The sequence below is a fragment of the Remersonia thermophila genome, chromosome 4, assembly GCF_042764415.1.
Source record: "Remersonia thermophila strain ATCC 22073 chromosome 4, whole genome shotgun sequence".
NCBI classification, from domain to species: domain Eukaryota; kingdom Fungi; phylum Ascomycota; class Sordariomycetes; order Sordariales; family Chaetomiaceae; genus Remersonia; species Remersonia thermophila.
Genome location: NC_092220.1, coordinates 82,523 through 105,487, shown reverse-complemented (window position 1 = coordinate 105,487; position 22,965 = coordinate 82,523). Strand labels below are relative to the sequence as shown.

The 22,965-nt window shown below is 61.2% G+C and overlaps 6 protein-coding genes across 6 annotated transcripts; 4 read left to right on the top strand and 2 right to left on the bottom strand.

Annotated features, from left to right (window-relative positions):
- Window positions 1–1,354: 1,354 nt before the first annotated feature.
- VTJ83DRAFT_4144 (uncharacterized protein) lies at window positions 1,355–2,506 on the top strand (the record flags this gene model as incomplete). Its single annotated transcript, XM_071010601.1, has 1 exon — window positions 1,355–2,506. One exon carries the CDS (start codon window positions 1,355–1,357, stop codon window positions 2,504–2,506), a length of 1,152 nt encoding a protein of 383 aa, XP_070865594.1.
- Window positions 2,507–2,746: 240 nt separating this feature from the next.
- VTJ83DRAFT_4143 (uncharacterized protein) lies at window positions 2,747–7,010 on the bottom strand (the record flags this gene model as incomplete). Its single annotated transcript, XM_071010600.1, has 2 exons — window positions 2,747–3,944; window positions 4,006–7,010. 2 exons carry the CDS (start codon window positions 7,008–7,010, stop codon window positions 2,747–2,749), a joined length of 4,203 nt encoding a protein of 1,400 aa, XP_070865593.1.
- Window positions 7,011–9,459: 2,449 nt separating this feature from the next.
- Window positions 9,460–10,337, top strand: VTJ83DRAFT_4142 (uncharacterized protein; the record flags this gene model as incomplete). The annotated part of the gene is made up of 2 exons (XM_071010599.1): window positions 9,460–9,507; window positions 9,615–10,337. The coding sequence occupies 2 exons, from the start codon at window positions 9,460–9,462 to the stop codon at window positions 10,335–10,337; spliced, it is 771 nt and encodes a 256-aa protein (XP_070865592.1).
- Window positions 10,338–11,592: 1,255 nt separating this feature from the next.
- Window positions 11,593–16,622, top strand: VTJ83DRAFT_4141 (uncharacterized protein; the record flags this gene model as incomplete). Its single annotated transcript, XM_071010598.1, has 3 exons — window positions 11,593–11,629; window positions 12,003–16,522; window positions 16,593–16,622. The coding sequence occupies 3 exons, from the start codon at window positions 11,593–11,595 to the stop codon at window positions 16,620–16,622; spliced, it is 4,587 nt and encodes a 1,528-aa protein (XP_070865591.1).
- An 875-nt stretch (window positions 16,623–17,497) lies between these two features.
- Window positions 17,498–21,105, top strand: VTJ83DRAFT_4140 (uncharacterized protein; the record flags this gene model as incomplete). The annotated part of the gene is made up of 3 exons (XM_071010597.1): window positions 17,498–17,655; window positions 18,132–19,834; window positions 19,937–21,105. The coding sequence occupies 3 exons, from the start codon at window positions 17,498–17,500 to the stop codon at window positions 21,103–21,105; spliced, it is 3,030 nt and encodes a 1,009-aa protein (XP_070865590.1).
- A 588-nt stretch (window positions 21,106–21,693) lies between these two features.
- Window positions 21,694–22,437, bottom strand: VTJ83DRAFT_4139 (uncharacterized protein; the record flags this gene model as incomplete). Its single annotated transcript, XM_071010595.1, has 3 exons — window positions 21,694–22,002; window positions 22,093–22,314; window positions 22,393–22,437. 3 exons carry the CDS (start codon window positions 22,435–22,437, stop codon window positions 21,694–21,696), a joined length of 576 nt encoding a protein of 191 aa, XP_070865589.1.
- Window positions 22,438–22,965: the final 528 nt, after the last annotated feature.

Below are 22,965 nucleotides of genomic sequence, written 5' to 3'. Positions count from 1 at the left end.
TTATGGAGTGATTTATGGAATAGGCGACGTGAGATATGGTACCGCGAGCGGTCGCGTTGGGTGGTCTGGTTATGTCTTGAAGAATGGCGATAGCTGTTGTTTTATAGCCTCGCCTCGATGTCATCAGTCCTTGAGGTGCCTGGTCCACACCGTTGGGCGAGTCAAATCAACCAAGGCTTCCTGAAGCGTTTGTTCAAGCCCATTCCGTGACAGGGTTGTTTGTCCACGTCCTCGTCATTACTTGTGGTGTCGTCCTGCTTTGTCCACCACGCATCTTCCCGGTCTGTAAGAGTGCCAAGCGTAATATATGCGGTGCCATGCTGGGCTCAAGAAACCTATTGATTTTCATAGGGCCCAAACATCCAACCGTGCGCAGATAGTTTCTGATAGGCATTACGAAGTACTGGATCAGTTCCATGCTAGCCGATGTTTTGTTCACTCTGGTCAGCGGGTTATAATATCTCGCGTGCCTTTTCATACACCCACACCAGGCCCAGCGTGTCAGCGAAGGTGTGCAATTCTGAACTGCTGTGGATGAACCTCGGCTTGGGTCTCAAGGCCATCACCAACATCACCAAGACGACATCCGAGGCTGTCGTCCGCATGGAAGGGAAACATCGTCTACCGTCACGCAGGTGGCTACCCTGATCGTGCTCGAAGTTGGCCTGGGCTACCTACCGAGGTGAATAAATTCCCATGAACGCTCCTCGCCGAAACTCTTTTTTGTTTGATCGCTTGTTCGTTACCATGCAATTGAAGCAGACAGACCGACCTACGCACGAAGCGAAAATGGAAAGCCAATTCCAAGGTTAGGTAGTTACTGCGTACTTAGGTAGTTACCTTATATATACACAGTAACTAGTTAGTTAACTACTTGTAGGCAACCCGCCCCCCCCCCCCCCACACACACTCACTCACCCACGAAATCAAGCGGGGAAAAAGTTCCCTCCCCTGTCCGCCGCTGATAGTTGTCTGCATCTGCTTGGTAACAACATAGTTTCTCCCGTCTAACGTTACAATGTTGGGTCGCAGGGTCCACCCGCTCGAGAAACATTGAATGCAAGGTGAAAGGGGAAACGAAGGGGGGTGGGGGGAACTGCAAAACCGTAATTACTTATAAATACGAGCACTTGTACAACCCCCGCCGTTCAAGTTGTCACTCAACACTTGACTTCAATTGCCGAAGCCTGCAGATCATTGCAACGAGCGCTCGCAGCGCGCAGAACTCTTTTCAACTCGAGCCATTAATTTTAAGATTGCTGAACCATCCGAGAGGAACTCCAGATTCCTCCATCGGGAGGAGGACTGGCCCGACCCCGATGTCGACTCCAGCACCGAGGAGGGCGCCGAGATCATGCGGCGCAACGAAGCTTCTCTGGTGGCATCTATCCTTCGTGACGCCCAGAACCCACAGGAAGCAGCACAAGCCGCCGCACGCAACGACATCCCCGAAAGCCTCTACGAGAAGGCGCAGGATCGCCAAGACGAGCTTACCGAAGCAGAGCGCCAGTTGCTCCTCAGCCGCGGCGACGCCATTGGCAAAGCTCTTGCCTATCCCGATTCTCTGACCGCCGACGAGATTCACCAGGTCTGCGCATGGCCGCCGCCGGACGTAGTACGCGCCAACATTCAGCAGGCTACGGATGGAAAGCTTAGCACGCCGGCGGAGCTGTATGCTAAGATCAAGGCGGCTCTCGAAAACGGCCAGTTTGAGACTGCCATTACCGATGTTGAGGCCTGCCTGATCGTGCACGACTTCTACAGTGAAGAAGAGTTTTGCCCGACGAAATGTATGGACAACCGCGCCGTCCCGAAGCGCGCATACGCCAGCAAGCTCGTGTCACGCCGCCTGGGAATCGACCTTGCTGTCTGGAAAGCTTGTGCGAAACGCTCGCTCGAGGTCGAAAACGCCCGCTTGGCTGCCCAACTTGATCACCAGCTACCCGAGCTCACCATGAACTGGTTTTCACCACTGAGTGCGCCGCATCCCTTACCGAGCGATATGGGCCACCGAGTCCCCTGCCCTGGTGGTTTCGATTCCGTCGGCGCTTTCCAGCTCTTTGCGCAGGACTATTATGGTTCCCCGGCGCTTGTGAGCCAAAGCGCGGCAGCCTGGGCGGCCCTCTCCGAGGATGAAAAGGGAGCGTATCGCGCGCGGGCCGAGGCGGCGCGCCGCCAGGAATGGGCCGACTATGAAATCCAGCTCACCCGCAAAGACGCGGGGCTACCGCAGCTCCCGCCCTCTGGGCCTCTGCCTCTGCTTCTACAGGCTCTGTTGGTCCAGCGCCCCGACTTAGAGTGGCTCCTGTACAATCGGGTGCTGCCTTGCACTGGGTTCGAGGTCTTTCGGAATGATGTCGTAGCCGAGGACCCTCGGCTGGGCTTCTGGGACGTGCTGGCGAGGTGGGACGCGCTGACGCACCAGCAGCGAGCGATATACGAGATCCGGTCCTTGGAGATAAATAAGGAGATGTCGCAGGGACCGCCCCCCCGCTTGGCACAGTGAACCAGTCGGCCAATATTGATGTCTTATCACCGGGAAGGGCTGGACTCTTCTTCTTTTTTTTTCTGAAAGGTATAAACACACAATCATAGACACGCATCGCAGCTAACCTCTCTGAAAGGACGTCCTCAAGCCTTGCGCTTGGACGCTCTGGTATCCAAGATGGGTAGCTTTATTACCTCAACGGCCCGTCCCTATCCCATGAATCAACCGAATTGCTACCACCGGTCGGCGAGGTGTCGGCTAATCGTCAAAAATGCTGTAATCAAAAGTGACCCGCTGCCCCTTATCGATGAATATCTTGTACTTGGTGATCACGTTCATTGCGTAGAGGCAGAAGGCGCACCATCCTTCCTCACCACCGCAGTGACGGAGCGCTGTCGCCCAGGTATGCTCGAGATTGTCGAGCTTTATCGTCAGCCACAGGCGCGTGTGGGTCAAGACGCGCATAAAGTGTGCCCTCATGAACTGGTACCATCGTCTCTGCCACTTGGGCGTCGTCCATCTGCTCCGGTCCGTCCCGGCGGTGGACAAATCGTACAAGGACGTGAACTGTTTCAGCGTACCCATCACGTCTCGGTACGCCTTCCTGTGGCGACTTTTGACGTTGGGGTCGTCGTAGTAGTCGAAGACGGCCATGACGAGCTGGATCCCGCCGAGCGCGCGGCCCAGGCTGGCCGGGGTCGCAGAGGTGCAGTAGCGGTTCCACGTCGTCTCGCCGATGGGGGCCAGCAGCTTATACAGCCGCGTCTTCATTCCGTTGAGCTTTGAGTCGCACACGACCATCCCCTGCGGGTGGTACACGGAGCCTAGCTGCGCCAGGCACACGTCGGACGGCTTGATGGAGAACATTTCCGACCAGGGCGACCACATGCTCGCGAACTGCTGCACCTCGTAGGGTTTCGCCGGTCCATCCGGGAAGCTGAACGCAGGCGTGAGAATGGCCGACGGGGGCGGCCCGAGGCCGCCGTCTAGCGACGCCATCATGTAGCGCCCGATGGTATTGAGCTCGAGGATGTGCTCCGACACCCAGATGCCTTCCGCCTCGGCCTTGGACGCTAGCGTCACGAGCATGTAGCCGTCGGGCTGACAGCTTCCCATCTTGACGACGTAGCGGTGAGGATCGTCGTTGATGACCATCAGGTCGTCGCCCTGGTGGCCATTGGGGTACGGCGCCGACTGGATCACCTCGCCCAGCCAGACCGCGCCTACGGTGTTAGACCTAACGACATAGCTCCGGGGGTTGCCCATCTGCAGGTTCAGGGCGCGCTTCGGCAGCGTCATGTTCGTCCCGGACTGCGGGAGCTTGGCGTGGCCCGAGGCAACGGTGGCGTTGTAGAACGCCTGCCAGCCCTCGATCTTGGACAGGTTGAAGCCCAGCATGCCGGCATAGCAAAAGAGGTCCCGCGCGCAATCCTCGGCCGACAACGATGACGGGGAGCTGGACGAGTTCGCAGCAGCTTCGGAGAGCACATGGCGGCGCGAGAGCTGGAAAAAAAAACCCCATGAACTCGGATGTGATCTCCTCCTGGTGGCCGTCGTCCACGTCCACCACGAGGTCGTCCTCCAGGTCCCAGTCGTACATGGGATTGCAGTGGTACATGCTCCTCTCCTTGCCTGTAGCCGCGGCGTTGTGCATGTCCGCGGCGAATCTGACGTTATGCTGCACGATGCCGGTTTGGATCGCGGCCGAGGGCGCGGTGCTGAAGGCGTTGCCCGGGGGCATCTTCTGCATGGTCGCGGCGGGCACGAGGCTCATGCCGAGCTGATTGACGGCACGGTCCCAGTCGTCCATGTATCGCCGGCGGACCTTGCTATCGGGGTTGCCCAGCATGTTGGCGGTGCCCTGCGCGACCAGCTTGCACTCTACCGCCCGCTGCTGGTCGAACCGGCCGCGGCGGGACCGGCTCAGCGACGGCGGGCTCTCCTCGTCGGACAGCACCCAGCCGCACTGGTCCGGATCGGGGAGCACGTTGAGGAGGGCCTGGTAGTAGGCGTCGTGCGTCTCGTCGGCGTTGTTGGCCCGCGTCAGGAAGCGCGGCTTGCAGCACATGGCGTGGCCGCCGCCCTTGCAGCCCTGGTACTCCTCGGGCTTCTCCATGGCCAGGCGGACCGTGCCGGCCGGGCAGCTGGCCTCGCAGTAGTTGCCCTCCTTGCGGTCAGCCCGAGTCAGGCTGCAGCTTTGCCACTGCGTCTCCGGCTCGGGGACCTCGCAGCATAGCGGGCGATATAGCTCATCATTCCCGCTCAAGCGGTTGTTTTTGCAGTAGGTGGCGCCGCTGCCCCAGAGCGTCTCCAGGAGATAGTAGGGCCGGTACGGCTCGGCGGTGTTGCAGGCCTCGTGGCGCGGCGTGCTCGGCCAGCCCACAACGGCGCCGATGGCGTCGCAGCTGTTGGGTGCCCTGCCATGCCACCTGCACACGTGGTAGCCGCGCATCGAGTCGAGCGGCTTGAGGTCCGCATCGACCGTCTCGCAGCAGGCCAGCTGCGCCTTGCCGTTGTTGCAGGCGATCTGGGTCGAGCCGACCTCGCGCTGGCGATCCTCGGGGCCCACGATGGCCTCGCCGCCGGCCGGGCAGCGCCTGAGCTTGCCGCACTTGCCATTGTGGAAGTCGAACCAGCCGCACTTGGGCATCTTCTTGGACGACGGGCAGCAGAAGTGGCGCAGCCGGCCGCCTTGGCAGTGTCCGCCGTCCTGCATCACCTCGTCCTGTCTGGCGTCCGTGTCGAGCCGCGGCACGGCCGAGTAGCCCGAGGCGCAGCCGGCGCCGCAGTTGGACCAGTAGCACTGTTCACGCAGGATGCTAGCCGACGGCTCGTAGACGGTGGGCGTATCGAAGGTGAAGTTGAGCGCCTTGGGCGAATGGTAGCGCGTGGCGGTCTGAAGCTGCATCGAGTATCGCGACGGGTGCATGAGCGACGCCCGCCTGTGGCTGCCGCCGCCGGCGGCGGCGGCAGCGGCAGCGGCGGCTCCCGTCTCGGTGTAGTCCTGGCTGACGGCCCACACCATGACGCCGCCGAGGCACAGCTTTCGGGCGGCGTCGGCCTTGAGCTTGAACGTGTCCTCGTCGTCGTACGTGATCCACTTACGCCTGATGACGGCCACCTTGACCATGGCGTCGTGGTCGAGCGTCGGGGTCACCCCGGCGGCGCGGATCTGGTCCGTCAGCTCGGCGTTGGTCAGCGTGCCGCCGATTTCGTCCTTGCTGCAGGGGCCGGCCTCGCCGACGCCGTCGAACATGCACCCGGCCTCGGTGCATCCCGGTTCGGCGGCCAGGAAGGTGCGCGAGTAAAAGGCCAACCCCAGCGTCACCTTGTCAGGGTTGACGTTGTTTCGCCAGAAGAGGTCCAGGTGCTCGGTGATCTCGGTCATGTTGGTGTGCGAGTTGAGGAACGCGCCCAGCCACTTGTTGCCCTTGTCCCACAGGCCGTGCAGGTCGTACGACATGATGTTGAAAAACTCGACCGACTTCTCGAGCTCGGCGATGTCAAAGTGCCGGAGGTACCAAAAGGCCAGGGGCAGCGTGACGGTGAGGCCGTTGCGCCCGCCGGCGCTGGCGTCGAGCGCGGCCCGCAGGTTGCGGAGGAAGCTCGGGAAGTTGGCGTAATCGGCCGCGTTGCCTCCGCGCTCCTCGTCGACGGGGTACTCCCAGTCGATGTCGACGCCGTCAAAGTCATACGTGTTCATGAAGCTGATGAGCGAGGCGAAGAAGACCCTCTGCTTGGCTTCGTCGGCGGCCAGCTGCGAAAAGGTGTGAAAGGTGGCGGTGCCCGGGTCGTTGAAGGACCAGCCACCGATGGCGATGTAGACCTTGAGGGCCGAGTCGCGGCGCTTGAGGGCCGTCAGCCGCGAGTAGAGCGGCACGTCCTCGGCCTGGGCCGGCACGATCTGAAACGAGACCGGGTCGATGCTGGCAAAGGCAAAGTTGAGGTGCGTGTAAACGCCCGCCGGCACGTCCTCGGGCATGAAGGCCTGGCAGCCGCGGCGCGCGGCCCGGCCCTCGTAGTAGCCGACGACGCGGCGCATTGGCTTGCTGCTGTCGACGGGGCACGACGGCCGCTTGACCTTCTTGTCGCCGCAGAACTCGGCCGTGGTGCCGCAGTACCCCCACTTGGAACAGCACACGTTCAGGGGGCACTTTGCGAGCTCGACGTAGCCGGCTCCAAAGGTGCCCGGGTCGCACTGCGCCTTGGCTTTGCAGCCGGCCACGCACACCTCGGGCGCGCAGTAGTCTTTTCCCAAGCCGCAGAAGCCGAATTTGGAACAGCACGTTCCGTCGGGGCAGGGGTTGTTGGCATCGCAGCCCAGGCGAAAGTCGCACGTGCTGAGGCAACCTTCGCCGCAGTGCTCCTCGGTGGTGCCGCAGAATCCGAACTTGGAGCAGCACCCCGTGGCGCACTTCTTGGTGGCGCTGCATTCTTGGGCGGCCGCCGGCGGGACGGCGCCCATCGAGCAGATAGCCCCTGGGTGTCGTCTTGCGTACAAGACACGGTGGCAGGACGGCATAGCTAGATCCGCGTATTACACGCGCGGTTGGACCTTCCAGGAAGAACACTTTGCCAGGCGCTCCCTCGTCTTCGTGGATGGCACGGTCGTCTTCCGCTGCCCGAGCCTTGCAGGTGGTTCTTGGGAGGAGCACTGCATCGAGGAACCGGACGAGATCTACATAAAGTCCGAAGACGGCGGACGGTCGAAATTTGGAGATAACTTCAGCGACACGGAATCGTTGATCCGATTCTACTCGGAGCGAAGACTCACTCTTCCGGCCGATATCTACAACGCCTTTGCTGGGGTTTCCCGCCAGCTCGTCTGCCGTCTCGACACCGACCTCTGCCACGGCGTCCCAACCGTCTTCTTTGATTGGTTCCTCCTTTGGTTTCCCTTGAGAGACCAAACCCGTCGCTCTATTGCGCCAAGTTGGTCCTGGGCGGGCTGGAACGGCACCTGCGACCTCAACACCTCGGACTGGCACGGCAACAGCATCAAACGCATCCGCAGGGCTATCCGACCCCGTACCTGGGTCATCTGGTTCTACCGCATTGATAACTCCGGCGCAACAGAACGTTGCCGGCTCCTAGCCCGGCACCGTTCCAAGCCTGCAGGGCAATACAAGCCCACGCTGAACTTTTACCGCTCTCAAAACGTTGCTAGGGACCGCTTCCCAGCCATGGGCGACTGGCGCGCTTTACCCAGCGACGGCATAGTCCTGAAACACCCCCCGAGTTACGTTGAGGACATCCTCAGCTACAACAGCAAGGGTTCAGGCATGCTTCAGTTCTGGACCGTTTCTATCACTCTGCAGCTGGCAGAGCCAGTAAGCGCCGAGGAAGAGCGAGTGATAATCCATAACCGGCGCCGCCTGGGAATCGTGGGGAAAAGCGGCAGGGAGCTTGGTACGGTGGAGGTGCAGAGGGATTGGTCGGACAAGTATTACACGCTACATATGGAGCGTGAGTTCATCCTTCTCTGCGAGGGGCGTGACATTCGAACAAGACGCGAGCGGGTTGATGAGGAGGATGGGTGGCGGTACAAGGTCATGTTGCTTGACTGGGTGGGCAAGGACGGAGTGCGGACGGCGAAGGGGGCGATTCAGGACGGTGAGATGTATGCAGAGCGGGTTGGGATCGGCTCCATTGGAAAGCAGGATCTGGAGGAGGGGTTGGGAGTGGGAGCGGTTTGGAAGGAGATTATTCTGGGATGAGGGAGATGATGATACCTGCTCGTTATCCTCGGGTGTATACACTAATAGTTGATACAAGGTACGCAGGAGTCGGGTCCTCTCTCCCCTCCGTTCCTCCGGCGTATCGTCCTGTACCCCGTCGCGGTTCAGGATCTGGCTGCGGGCGTGGCTCGGGATGCCGTTGCGCCGGTCCCGGCCTGTTGAGCGGAACCTTGCGGCCAAGGGGTTCCGGCTCCGGGTGGGGGGACCCGGAGATGGGGCTCCGTCTCTTTGGCCGGCGGCCTTTTTGGGGCCGAATCTTTGTGTTGCTTCGCAAACGCGTCGGAACTTGGGTTGGTTTAACTATCTTGACATAACTGCCATCCTCAGACTGTAGAGTCGGATAACTATCATGCAGCACGCATTGCAACACCAGAATGGCTGTATAGGACGCTTCTACAACAATACACTAGGCATACAGCATTGCCTTCTTTGTTCCATCGTAGTGGAGTTTGACATTGCGACGTACTGCGTACCTATGAGGTACTCTCGGAAAAATCACCCGTGAGACCCCCGATTAGGTCTTGGTTGCCAACCAGCGTGGTGGGGCCGGACCCGACCCACGCCCGGGGGCACTCCATGCCCATGCCCGGGGTCCATAGGTCCCAGCGAACCTGTCTGGCAGCTGGTCCATGGGTCACGCCACAGTTCGGACGGGTGACAGGGGCTGTGGCGTCGTGCTTACGTAGTTAGTTGCCAACGGTTCGCAAAAGACGCCTCTGACGTCGTCGCTGTGGCTTCCAGACCGCTGGAAAAAGCTACCTCGGAACAGATCCACTACTTGCACTGGTGATGGGGCAACAAACGAGAGACGATGCTCACCATCGCAACGTGGAACGAGGACACTACATACTAGTAGATACATCGTACGCACAACGCCTTGCAGATGGTGGAATGATGAGCCCAACAGCGGCCTCCCCCCCTTGACCTAATGGGCTGAGGCCGGGTTTCAGCCAATGTCTGGACGAGAATCGTGCATGGATGTGGCTCGCGCACCCCACCCATCCTCCCCTTCTCCCGCCTGGCTGTGGCGTTCAGCCCGGGGCTTTGAGAGGCGCGCGCTGGAGAGGGCGACCAGCCAAGAGGGCCGACCGCACTTTGGCCAGCGCGTCGGTGACGCCGAGGAAGGGGCCAGGAGTTCTGACATGCGACCTGCAACAGCCCAACGAATGCCTCCGGGCGCAAAATCATCCCAACAACCCGACAACTGAGGCCAGAAGACGCCGATTCTCCATCATGTCAGTCACGTCGCCGCTCTCGTGGCTACGGGTGCCCCGGCCCAAGGTAAACAAAACTTCCGTCACCTCGTCTCCCGGCACCGCGCTTCGCTCGTCAAAGCCGACCGGCATTCTGCACCCGTCGTCGTCGTCGCTGACTCGTCGCGCTCGTAGTCCTTCCTCGGCTTCATTTCCCTCCAGACCGGCACCGAGCTGGTCTCGATCGCGCTGCTCATCAACAAGGCGACGGGCATCTACGGCCTGCTGACGCTCCTCACGGGCTACGGGCTCTCGGCGCTGCAGGCGACGGCCTACCTTGGCTCCGTGTTCGTGCTCGCGACCCTCGCCGTGTGCATCCCGCAGGTGCGCCGGCGGAGCCCGCTCCACTGCCTCGTCCTTGCCTGGGTCTACGCCATCGACACCTTCGTCAGCACCGCCTACACCGCCGCCTTTGCGACGAGCTGGTATGTGGCCGGAGTGCACGCCGTGAAGGCGCCCGAGGCGAGCGCCGAGGACGACGGGTTGCCCGCAGGCAACGCGCGGCGGGACGACGCCAGCACCGCCCCGACCTCCGATGCCAACGGCCCCGACACGGCGTTCAGCATAGCCCTTGTCGTGGTCTTCACCCTGGTGCGCTTCTACTTTTGCCTCGTCGTCATGGCGTACGCCCGGATGGTGATTCTGCGGTACGTCGACGAGCGCATGGGCGACAGGGAAGAAGCGCCGGACACGGCGGCCGATCCGTTTGCCCCCGGCGCGCCGCTCGGCGAAGGATGGAAAGGCCGGCTCGGGCGGGCTCTGCTGTCGGTGGGCAGGGGATACTGGCTGGGAGGCAAGAAGGAGGACGAAGAGTGGGCGCGGCAGGTCGGCTCCAAGTTCCGGAGCTCGAGGGATTGAAATAACCATGGCAGCGCGAGACCGGAGCGTGGCTGGCTCGCACACGACCGCCGCGCCGCACGATCTATGACCTACATACCTACTACACACTTAGGGGCATTGCACGTTGGCATCTCTAGGGGCATTTGACAAGGGGCTATCATAGGACGGAGCGAATTTTAATTTTTTTTTTTTTTTTTTTTGGGGGGGGGGGGGGGGGGGGGATTCCAGCATGAGCAACAGGGGACGAGGCGTCAGAAGGGGCGGGCGTACATACACAACATTTCTCAGAGTCGCAGATATTTCGGGTTAATGATGCACCATACTCCGGATTACCCAGTACCTGCTTACTGACACATTGCGAAAAAAAAAAAAAAAAAAAAAAAAAAAAAAAAAAAAAAAAAAAACAACCCTCCCATCAGTGCGACGGTGACTTGGATAGGTTAGCCACCTGGACAGCACGTTCTCGTGGCAGCCGTCCACCTGTTTTGTGGCTTGCGGGTGCGTTGACGACCCCCGCTCATGGTATGCGCGGGGGTCCAACCTCCGGACACCCTCCGGACGAAACATCTGGATGGGTGGCTTTTGTTCACGTCCAACGTTTCGGGCGGCCGAGCCCCCCATTCGGCGCCGGCACCGAGACCCGGCAGGACGGTTGTCGGCGCCGCGGAAGAAAGCATAAAAGCAACACGTGGAAGGGACCTCAGGCGCCTGGGCATTTTCCCGACTCGTCGGCGTGACGGAGCGACGAAGCACGCAAGCCCAGGGCAGATGTTGACGACATTAACAAGAGATGGCGGAGTCGGCCGGGTCCATGCGTTAGCGCATCGCCTCATGTCGCGGGCGACCCGCTGAACCTCCACGCCGCGGAGCCATTTATGACAAAGCGAGGGGGAAATCCCACGCCTGCAATTCGCTGGGCCATCTGGGGGTCCTCTGGGCAGAACCCGGGATGGATGCGCTAAGGCGATCACGCAATCGCTCACCAGGCGTCTCCCGCTCGCATGCCGACAAAAAAATGTGGACGCTTGCGGGGCCGACATCCGGACTCTGGAATTGACTCGCCTCCGATTTCTGGACGGTCCGCATAAAGACACAGGGCCCTGGCTGGCACGGTTGGGAGGGTGCGTGTGGAAGGCGGATAAAAATAAAAATCTCAAAAGACGTCGCTTTTTTTTCCTCCCTGTGATGCAGCCTTTTGTCCCGACGTCAACCACATTTCGTTGCTGCTGTTGATCGCTGCTGCTGAGGTGTCGGAGGGAAGAAGAGCAGCGCAATGGCAAGCATCCAGGTCAAGACGCCCCAAGAGGCCGGTAAGTGCCATCTTATCTGCCCCGCCTCCCTCCCTGCCCCTCCTGCCTCCTACGTATCCCCTACGATAGCTGCCTGGCCATGATAGTCCCATTGGGCAGTTGCGAAGCAGCAGCAGCAACAGGAGCAGCAGGAGCAGCAGGAGCATACCTGCCTGCCTGCCTGCCTTGCCATTAACTTTGAAGTGGCATTGCTTGCTTGCTCTTCAATTGCTTCTTGAAGTGGATAAACCACCCAGACGTGATGACAGGACGATGACCATGGCCATGATCATGATGGCATGGGAGTCTTGGAATCATCATGCGCCAACGTTTGGCAACCGAGCATGGCTCAATTTCGCACTCACAGCCTGCTAACCCTTCGCCTTCTCCCCAGTCGCCGCCGTCGCCTACCTCTCGAGCGATGTGGTTGTCTCGGTACAGCCGTCGCTGGCTACCGACTCGGAGTTCTCGGCCCTCCTGAAGCAGCTGGCCGGCACCAAGACCCCGAGCCTGGTCGCAAAGTCGGCCGATGCTGTGCCCGAGATCCAGTCCATCCGCCACAACAACGATCCCCTTCTCTCCGTCTTCGCCCCGATCCGCTCGGGCCGTCTGGTGTCCGTCACCACCACCTCCTCGGTCCTCCTGCCGTCGGTCGCCCACCTGTACAAGCTCGCCAGCTACCCCGTGGTCGTCCATGTTGCCCTGGGACCCAAGGGCTCCCCCGACTTCTCGGCCATCACGGCCGTCCGGAACTCGGGCTGGACCTTTTTGCAGTCCTCGTCGCTGCAGGAGGCCCACGACATTGCCCTGACGGCCCATGCCCTCGCCATCCGCTCCGGCAAGGGCGTCGTCCACTTCTTCGATCCCAGCTCCAGCGCCGGTGATAGGCCCATCGAGGTGGCGAGCGATGACGTGGTGCGCAGCCTCCTGAACCTCGATAATGTCCGCCGCTTCCAGTCGGCCCCCACTGCCGGCGCCACCATCTACGCGGATGATGGCCGCGTCGCCGTCGTCTCGGAGCAGCCCGAGCCCGTATCGGCCGTGCCCGCCGCCGTGAGCGGAGTTCCCCCCAGCGAGTCCGACGTCGCTTCCCCCGTCATCACCTCTCAGTCGTCGGTCAAGTCTGGCCCCGAGAGCACCAGCAGCTCGCCTCCTCTCCCCTCGACCGCCACGACCATCGAGCCCGCCGCGCCGGTCGTGTCGTCCGAGGACATCTACAAGTATGTGACGTCCATCTGGACGCAGCTGGGCGACCTGGTCGGCAGGAAGTACAGCCCCTTTGAGTGGACCGGCAACGCAAAGGCCGAGAGCGCTGTGCTCCTCTTCGGGTCCGATGTGACGGTGTTTGCCGACGCCATCGCCCAGGCGCAGGCGGGTGATCCCTTTGCCAACGCAGGGCTCATCGTTCCTCGCCTGTACCGCCCCTGGCTCGGCGCCAAGCTGCTGGCCGCGATCCCGCAGTCGGTCAAGAAGCTTGCCGTCCTCGAGCACGTTTCGAGGAAGACGACCAAGTGGGGCCCGGTCCTGGTCGACGTCCTGACCTCGGTCAAGAGCGCCGCCGGGGGCGTTGAGACCATCGTCGGCCACCAGCTCGGCTACGTCTCCAAGCAGACGGCACAGCAGGCTCTGCGCACCGTCTTCCAGAACCTGAACTCGGAGAAGCCCGTCCAGAACCTCGAGGTTGGCGAGCGCGCGGCGCCCAAGAAGGCCGCCGAGTACGGCCTCGAGAAGCCCAAGCTCGAGACGGCTTACACCAAGATCCTCGACCAGCTCTTCGGCAGCCGTGCCTTCATCGCCAACTCGCTCAGCTCGGAGAACGCCGGCATCTCGGATACCATCTCGGCCACCCCCGAGTTCGGCTTCGGCTCTCTCCTCGCCCGCAAGGAGAGGAGAAGGAAGTTTGTTGACGAGGTCAAGGAGGCCGCCAGCTCCGGCCAGTTCCAGACCGACGGTCCGCGCGAGGCGCTGGCCCGCTGGATCGCGAACGCCGACGATGCCAAGAAGTCGGAGGAGGTTGCCGAGGACGCCGTCTCGAAGCTGACCCTCGACGACTCGGAGCAATCCAAGGCTCTGCTGCAGAACAAGGGCTTCTTCCGCAAGCAGTCCCTGTGGCTCGTCGGATCGGATGCCTGGTCGTATGATCTGGGCAACTCGGGCGTCCACCATGTCCTGGCCTCGGGAGAGAACGTCAACGTCCTCATTATCGACTCGACCCCGTACTCGGAGCGCGCCGCGGCCGACGCGAACCGCCGCAAGAAGGACATTGGCCTCTACGCCATGAACTTTGGCAATGCCTACGTCGCTTCCACCGCCGTCTACAGCTCCTACACCCAGGTCCTCCAAGCGCTGGACGAGGCGGACAAGTTCGACGGCCCGTCGATCGTTCTGGCGTACCTGCCTTACTTTGGCGAGCACGACTCCCCGCTCACCGTCCTGCAGGAGACCAAGAAGGCTGTCGACGTCGGCTACTGGCCCCTGTACCGCTGGAACCCGGAGAACGAGAAGAAGGGCGAGCCTAACTTCTCGCTGGATTCGGAGCGCATCAAGAAGGAGCTCAAGGAGTTCCTGGATCGCGACAATCGCCTGACCCAGCTGATGAGGAGCCAGCCGCAGTTCGGCGGCGTCCTCTCCGAGGACTTCGGCACCGAGATCCGGGCCCAGCAAAAGAGGAAAGCCAAGGACGCGTACAACCAGCTGCTCGAGGGCCTGTTTGGCGCGCCCCTCACGATCCTCTTCGGCTCCGACAACGGCAACGCCCAGTCGCTGGCCAAGCGCCTGGGTACCCGCGGCCGTGCCCGGGGCCTCAAGACGACGGTCATGGCCATGGAGGACTACCCTGTCGAGGACCTGCCGAGCGAGGAGAACCTCGTCATCATCACATCCACCGCCGGTCAGGGCGAGTTCCCGCAGAACGGCAAGCCCTTCTGGGACGCCGTCAAGGACAGCACCGAGCTCGACCTGGCGTCGGTCCGGTACGCCATCTTCGGCCTGGGCGACAGCCACTACTGGCCGCGCAAGGAGGACAAGGTCTACTACAACAAGCCCGCCAAGGACCTCGATAGGGTTCTGGCCAACTTTGGCGCCACCCGCCTGACACCCGTCGGCCTCGGCGACGACCAGGATCCCGACGGCTTCCAGACGGGCTACTCGGAGTGGGAGCCCAAGCTGTGGGAGGCGCTCGGCGTGGCCAACATCGAGGGGCTCCCGGAGGAACCGCCCCCGGTCACCAACGAGGACATCAAGCTGGCTTCGAACTACCTGCGCGGTACCATCGCCGAGGAGCTCAAGGACACGTCGACGGGCGCCATCTCGGCGGCCAACCAGCAGTTGACCAAGTTCCACGGCACCTACATGCAAGACGACCGGGATCTCCGCGACCAGCGCAAGGCCCAGGGCCTGGAGCCGGCCTACTCGTTCATGATCCGCTGCCGGCTGCCGGGCGGCGTGTCGACCGCGAAGCAATGGGTGCAGATGGACGACATCGCCAACACGCTCGGCAACCAGACCATGAAGCTCACGACCCGGCAGACGTTCCAGTTCCACGGCGTCGTCAAGGGCAAGCTCAAGCCGGCCATGCAGGCCATCAACCGGGCGCTCATGACCACGATCGCAGCGTGCGGCGACGTCAACCGCAACGTCATGTGCAGCCCGTTGCCGTCCCAGTCCAAGTACCACCGGGAGGTGTGGGCCTGCTCCAAGCGCATCAGCGACCACCTGCTGCCGGCGACGACGGCCTATCATGAGATCTGGCTCACGGACGACGATGACAAGAAGACCCAGGTGGCCGGCGATGCGGTGCAGGACTTCGAACCCCTCTACGGGCCGACGTACCTGCCTCGCAAGTTCAAGATCTCGATTGCCATCCCGCCGTACAACGACGTCGACGTGTACGCGCACGACATCGGCCTCATCGCCATCAAGGGCGAGGACGGCCATCTGGAGGGCTTCAACCTGCTGGTCGGTGGCGGCATGGGCGCGACCCACAACAACAAGAAGACGTATCCTCAGATCGGCCGCGTCCTGGGTTTCGTCACGGCCGACGACGTGCACATTGCCTGCGAGAAGGTCATGCTGGTGCAGCGCGACTACGGCGACCGCAAGAACCGCAAGCATGCCCGCCTCAAGTACACGGTGGACGACCTGGGCGTCGACGTCTTCAAGGGCAAGGTCGAGGAGATCTGGGGCAAGACGTTTGCGCCGGCGCGGCCGTTCAAGTTCGACAGCAACATTGACACGTTCGGGTGGACGCGGGACGAGCTTGGCATGAACCACTTCACTATGTTCATTGAGAACGGGCGCATCGAGGACACCGCCGAGTTCCGCATGAAGACGGGCCTGCGCGAGATCGCCCTGGTGCACAAGGGCGAGTTCCGCCTGACGCCCAACCAGCACCTGATCCTTAGCAACGTCGCGGACGAGGACCTGCCGCAGATCAAGGCGCTGCTAGCCGAGTACAAGCTCGACAACCTGCACCACTCGGGCCTGCGCCTGAGCTCGTCGGCCTGCGTCGCCTTCCCAACCTGCGGCCTGGCCATGGCCGAGTCGGAACGCTACCTGCCGGTCCTGATTAGCAAGCTCGAGGCGTGCCTGGAAGAGAACGGTCTGGCGCGCGAGTCGATTGTCATGCGCATGACGGGTTGCCCCAACGGCTGCGCGCGCCCGTGGCTCGCCGAGGTGGCCTTCGTCGGCAAGGCCTACGGCGCTTACAACATGTACCTCGGCGGCGGTTACCACGGCCAGCGGCTCAACAAGCTGTATCGGTCCAGCATCAAGGAGGACGAGATCCTGGCCATCATGAGGCCGATGCTGAAGCGGTACGCCCTGGAGCGTGAGGAGGGTGAGCATTTCGGCGACTGGACCATCCGGGCGGGCATCATCAAGGAGACTCGGGAAGGCCGGGATTTCCACGATGGGGTGAGTTCACTCTTGTTTTCTCTAGTTTTCTTGACCCTGGAGCTCATGACTGACATATTTTTGACTGCAGGTTGCCGAAGAGGAGGAGGACGAGGAGTGAACGATACGAAGGTGAAATTTCAAGAGGGCAAAAAAGTAGCATCTTGTAGACTAGGTAATTGTCGCGGGCGGCTGCGTTTTAACATTGGAGCACTGCAATTCGATATTTTTCATTCATGGGCTTGTTTATTTTGCTCTAGCGCGTGCTTTCCTGAGTCAGGTTATGGAGTTTTCCGCTCTTGTATTCGGCACTTGGTTGCCGTCGTAAGATGGGGCCGGGCCCACCGTTCTCTAGACTGTGCGCTCCTACATTCCGGTAACCACACACATTAGTTACCTGCTACAGCATGTACACGTGTGAAAGACCCTGGAAGCATTACGTGCATTAGTTTTCACTTGGATTGTCCGCATACAGCCAGGTGCCTGCGCTGCACCAGGGTGGTGATTTGCCGCTTTGGGCATGATGTTGTGTTCGGTTGGGCTGGTTACACCGATGGGGACTGCATCGCCTCCGGGGCAAGGCGCTGGGTCGTGCCACGTTGCCGTGGTAACGCAGCCCTGCAGCGGCACTAAACAAGGTCCCCAGCTAACACCCCTCCATCCGCCCACCCACCCGCACAGAAGACAATCTGCCCTGATCGATGCTCGACTCCACGGATTGCGGTTCCCAGGTGGATTCTCTGCTGTTTTTGTGTCCTCTTTGAAGATTTACCTCGACGCCATCAGGGCAATTGCAGGCTTTCGTCTTGTTGCGACACTCCACCTCGACTTACTCGCCAACTCTCCCTTGCGGACCTCAATACAATACCAATTACTCAGGCAGCATTCCTCACGCGCGACACATTCGAGTCAGACCCCGCTAGGCGCACCTCGGAGCGTGTGTCCTTGAGACACGGCGACCCCGTTGGAGGCAATCCCCGCAATCAGTCGCCCAACATGGATGGCCGACGCTCACCTATGCGACGGCCCCCGCAATACATGCTGCCCCCTTACGGCGACCACAGCGATGTTGATGACTCGGCCGGCACGCAAGGCCACGGAGATGGCGTGCGACTTTTGACGTCGATGGAGGACTCCCATTATGACTCGCGGTCGTATGTAGCACCCACGATTTCACTTCCTTCTCTCTCCTGTCTCTCTCGTTGCCTATGCCTCCACGACCTCTTGCTCCAGCCCACCTGGCTGCGGAGCGCGCAACCCTCAAGATGCATCACGATCTTGAGCCCCAGCCTCAGCGGTCCGCTTCGAGCGGCAGGCCACCCGCAGCCCGCTCTTTGGTCGGCCCCAGAGCCCTCATGGGTCCGCGGTTGAGGCCGGCGACCCCCTCATCGGACAGCGGGAGCACAGCACGTGCAGGATCTCTTGGTAGAACCCGCCGCGTGACGGTGACCGCCGAGCCGCAAGCAGCAGCCATTGCGGAGAGCTTGCCCGTGATTCCGCCCCTCTGGAGCAGGTCACGGTTCCAAGCTCGATGCGAAACGCTGGTCGACGAGGACGAGCAGCGTGAACCGATTTCAAGATGGGCAACGCCGGTCAGTCCTAGCAGAAGCTCACACCGCGTCGACATTAGAAGCCACATGCGACGCCATTACGAGCCGTCGCTCGACTCGCGCCAGTCTATCCTCGATCCACCGCCTATGCCTCCACCGGAGCATTCATCCTACGTCTCTTACAACTCCTCCGTGGACAGCGACCCCCACGGTCGCCCTTGGACGCCTACGCGCAGGTCAAACGACTACGCGCGACCTCCGCCCGTCAGCTCGCGCTACGAGCCCGCCGACCTCAACGGCAGCCCCCGCCCTGGCACTCCCGCCTCTACGTACGGGGGCAGCCCGAGACGCCCCCTGCCGCCGGCGCCGTTGTTCTCGGGATCGGGAGCGCGCAGCTCGACGCATTCCTTCGCCGACGACGTGACGGTTAGCATTCCCCTGGCCGACGACACAGACGATCCGTTCGGGTCGGCCTACCATGACCACCGTGGGCGCCATCGTTACACCGACTCGCAATCCACGCTCGACGATGACGATGACGACGACGACGACGATGATGATGACGACATGACCGAGTCGACTTCGAGCCACGACGAGAAGCAGCCAGAGCGCTACGGGCCCGCCCCGGAGGGCAAGCAGGAGAGGCGCGGCGTTCGGGCCCCGCAGATGAGCAAGCGTGAAGTGCAGCTCATCAACGGCGAGCTCGTGCTCGAGTGCAAAATCCCCACCATCCTGTACAGCTTCCTGCCGCGGCGCGACGAGATCGAGTTCACGCACATGCGATACACGGCCGTGACGTGCGATCCGGACGACTTTGTCGACAGGGGCTACAAGCTGCGCCAGAACATTGGGCGCACGGCGCGCGAGATTGAGCTCTTCATCTGCATCACCATGTACAACGAGGACGAGTACGACTTTACGCGCACCATGCACGCCGTCATGAAGAACATCAGCCATTTCTGCAGCCGCAACCGCAGCCGCACGTGGGGCGAGAACGGATGGCAGAAAATTGTCGTGTGCATCGTGTCCGACGGCCGCGAGAAGATCCATCCGCGCACCCTCGACGCGCTCGCCGCCATGGGCGTCTACCAGCACGGCATCGCAAAGAACTACGTCAACAACAAGGCGGTGCAGGCGCACGTCTACGAGTACACGACGCAGGTCTCGCTCGACTCGGACCTCAAGTTCAAGGGCGCCGAAAAGGGCATCGTGCCGTGCCAGATCATCTTCTGCCTCAAGGAGAAGAACCAAAAGAAGCTCAACTCGCACCGCTGGTTCTTTAATGCCTTTGGCAAGGCCCTTAACCCCAACGTGTGCATCCTGCTCGACGTCGGCACCCGCCCCGCGACCACGGCGCTGTACCACCTCTGGAAGGCCTTCGACACGGACTCCAACGTGGCGGGCGCCTGCGGCGAAATCCGCGCCATGAAGGGCCGCTGGGGGCGGAACCTGCTGAACCCGCTCGTCGCGTCGCAAAACTTTGAGTACAAGCTGTCCAACATCTTGGACAAGCCTCTCGAGTCCGTCTTTGGGTACATCACGGTGCTGCCGGGCGCGCTCAGCGCGTACCGCTACCACGCGCTGCAAAACGACGAGACGGGCCACGGCCCGCTCAGCCAGTACTTCAAGGGCGAGACGCTGCACGGGCAGCATGCCGACGTGTTCACGGCCAACATGTACCTGGCCGAGGATCGCATCCTGTGCTGGGAGCTGGTGGCGAAGCGCGGCGAGCGATGGGTGCTAAAGTACGTCAAGAACTGCACCGGCGAGACGGACGTGCCTGGTAAGTCCCGCCCGCCCTTCCACCTCCGCGCCCGAGCTAGGCTTCTCAAAAGGTTGATGTGTGTGTGTGTGGTTGGAGAGAAGATGGCTGACCCGCTCGCAGACACGGTTCCCGAGTTCGTCTCGCAGCGCCGCCGCTGGCTGAACGGCGCCTTCTTCGCCGCCGTCTACTCGCTCGTGCACTTCAAGCAGATCTGGCTGACGGACCACACGCTGGCGCGCAAGATCCTGCTGCACATCGAGTTTGTCTACCAGTTCATCCAGCTCATCTTCACGTACCTGTCGCTCGCCAACTTCTACCTCACCTTCTTCTTCATCGCCGGCGGCCTTGCCGATCCCCAGGTCGATCCTTTCAACGGCGCGGCCAAGTACATCTTCATCATCCTGCGCTACGTCTGCGTGCTCCTCATCTCGACCCAGTTCGTCCTGTCGCTGGGCAACCGCCCGCAGGGCGCCAAGCGCATGTACCTCGCCTCCATGATCATCTACGCCGTCATCATGGCCTACACGCTCTTTGCGTGCATCTACGTCGTGGTCCGCCAGTTCACCACCAAGCGCGACGAGATGTACCTGGGCAACAACGCCTTCACCAACCTGATCGTCTCGACGGCGTCGACGGTCGGCATCTACTTTCTCATGTCGTTCCTCTACCTCGACCCCTGGCACATGTTCACGTCGTTCCTGCAGTACCTGATCCTGCTGCCCAGCTACATCTGCACCCTGCAGATCTACGCCTTTTGCAACACGCACGACGTGACGTGGGGCACCAAGGGCGACAACGTCATCAAGACGGACCTGGGCGGCGCCGTCGCCGTCGGCCACGGCAGCACCGTCGAGCTCGAGATGCCCTCGGAGCAGCTCGACATCGACTCGGGCTACGACGAGGCGCTGCGCAACCTGCGCGACCGCGTCGAGGTGCCGCCCCAGCCCGTGTCGGACGAGCAGCTGCAGCAGGACTACTACAAGAGCGTGCGCACCTACATGGTGGTGACGTGGCTCATCGCCAACGCGACCCTCGCCATGGCCGTCAGCGAGGCCTACGGCGGCAGCTCCATCGGCGACAACTTTTACCTGCGCTTTATCCTGTGGTCCGTCGCCGGGCTGGCCGTGTTCCGCGCCCTCGGCAGCGCCGCCTACGGCGTCATCGCCCTCATCAACATGGTGGTCGAGGGCCGCGTGCGCATCACCATCGAAGGGGCGAAGCTGTTTTCGGGCTGGGGCAGCAAGATCAGCGACGCCATGAGCAGCGTCGCCAGCAGCGTGAGGCGATGATTCGTCTTGGAGATGTCTTGTCGTTTTGTTGTTGTTTTTGGGGCGGTTGTTTTGTTTTGTTTGGTTCGGTTCGGTTCGGTTTTGGGTTGGTTTGGTTTGAATCGGTAATGAGTTGCGGGATGTTCAGGCTGGTTGGTGGCTTTGCTGCATGCACGTTGGGAAGGGAGGTGGGGGGGGGGGACGTTCATGGCCTTTGTTGTTCCCATGAAGAACGCCCGATGATACGGGTGATGATGACCTGGATGGAGGAGAGAGATGGTATCGCAACGTCAAACGTCATGGGGTATGAAAAAAGCATGTCGGATGCGGTCGGATGTTTGCTTGGTTTGTGTGGGATACCCTCATGTTATGTGTGTAGACTAGCATTACTTTTGCCTTCTACTGCTACTATACTTACTACCTTGGCCTGACTTGTTTATATTATTCCCCATTTCAAATCATGTCATCATTCCTTACCACATTATCACCATCACCATCGAGTAGTGAGTGTCTCCCCACTCGTCTTGCCTCGTGTCCCCGGCATCACCATGCCCCTTCTCCTCCGCCTTGCCCATGCTCGCTTTGCTATGAGCCGTCTCTGCCCATCTCTCAAGCCACATAGGCGCCCCTCCTAGAGCCGCCCGTCATGCCCTGCCGCACCATGTAGAACCCGGCGACGGCCAGGAATGTGGCCACGCCAAAGCAAAGGAACTGCAAGATCTCAACAGCCTGGGCTCGCTGGCAGTTGCCGCGAAGCCTGCGGTACAGCGCCCCGGGGTCCTTGTCATCTCCGGGCTCCACGATGCCGTAGCCCGTCTCGTCACCCACTTGCACGCTTCCTCGGTTGAGCAGATGGTTATTGAGCATGTTCAAGTCGTTGGTGCAGCCATCAACGTTGCGGAGGCCGTAGGCCCAGGCCTGGAGCGACAAAGGAGGAGCTCGGTCAGCATCTCGAGCCTTGAGGAGAGACGAGGGCTCAGGGGGGGAGGGGGGGGAGGGGGGACATACGATGCCACCGCCGAGGAAGAACAGCCCAGCCAGCGCGTCCAGCCCCAGCGCCACCAGACCAGGAATGAATGAGAAGCGCACCGAGGCGGCCGTCACGCCGCACACAATCATACCAAATCCACCGGTGAAGGTGGTGTACCGGGTGGTCACGGGGGCCGAGCCGAGGACTTGCTTCCGAATGAAGTCGGCAGCCAGAGCGAGGACGGTGAGGGCCATGAGGAACTGTTGTTACATCATGCGGTTAGAATTGGCGCGTGATGACGAGAGAATCTCATGACAGGCAAGCAGAGGCATAATTACTTCGAGGACCCGGAAGCCGAGAGATATGGGCTTTAAAACGGTCATGTTGGCTCCAAGGATGGTTCACGCGGGGCGCTTCGGAGACGATGAACGAAACTTGTAACGACCAGAGTGTGAAATAAGGCGGACAGCAGAGGCCTCGATTAAACGCCAAAGTCTGGGACGGGCTCAACTTTAAACATTGACACGCCCAGCGACCGCAGCACAGCCCGCTGCTCTCCCAGCATGTAATCACAAGGCGGGTAACGGTTGCCTGGCTGCCTGGACGGCTTGTGGACGTCCTGTTTCCAGGGAGATATGCGAGGGCCTTGTGTATGACCTTGACAGGTACCCTTTCACTCAACTGGCCAGATGGTCGGCTCTACGCCGGCTCCTGCGCCGTGGATGCAACGTTGGATTCGGGAAGCCCAAGCAACGGCGCATGGAAAGCCATGCGGTTTCGGCAGGCAATGGTCAACAAGGCTTGAATGAGTCACATCATCATAAAGTGGTGGATCGAGTTCTCGAGCACGCGACAAGCGCATTGATGTGTGTAGGTCGGAACCTACTTTCGACCCTTTCCGGAAATGCGGC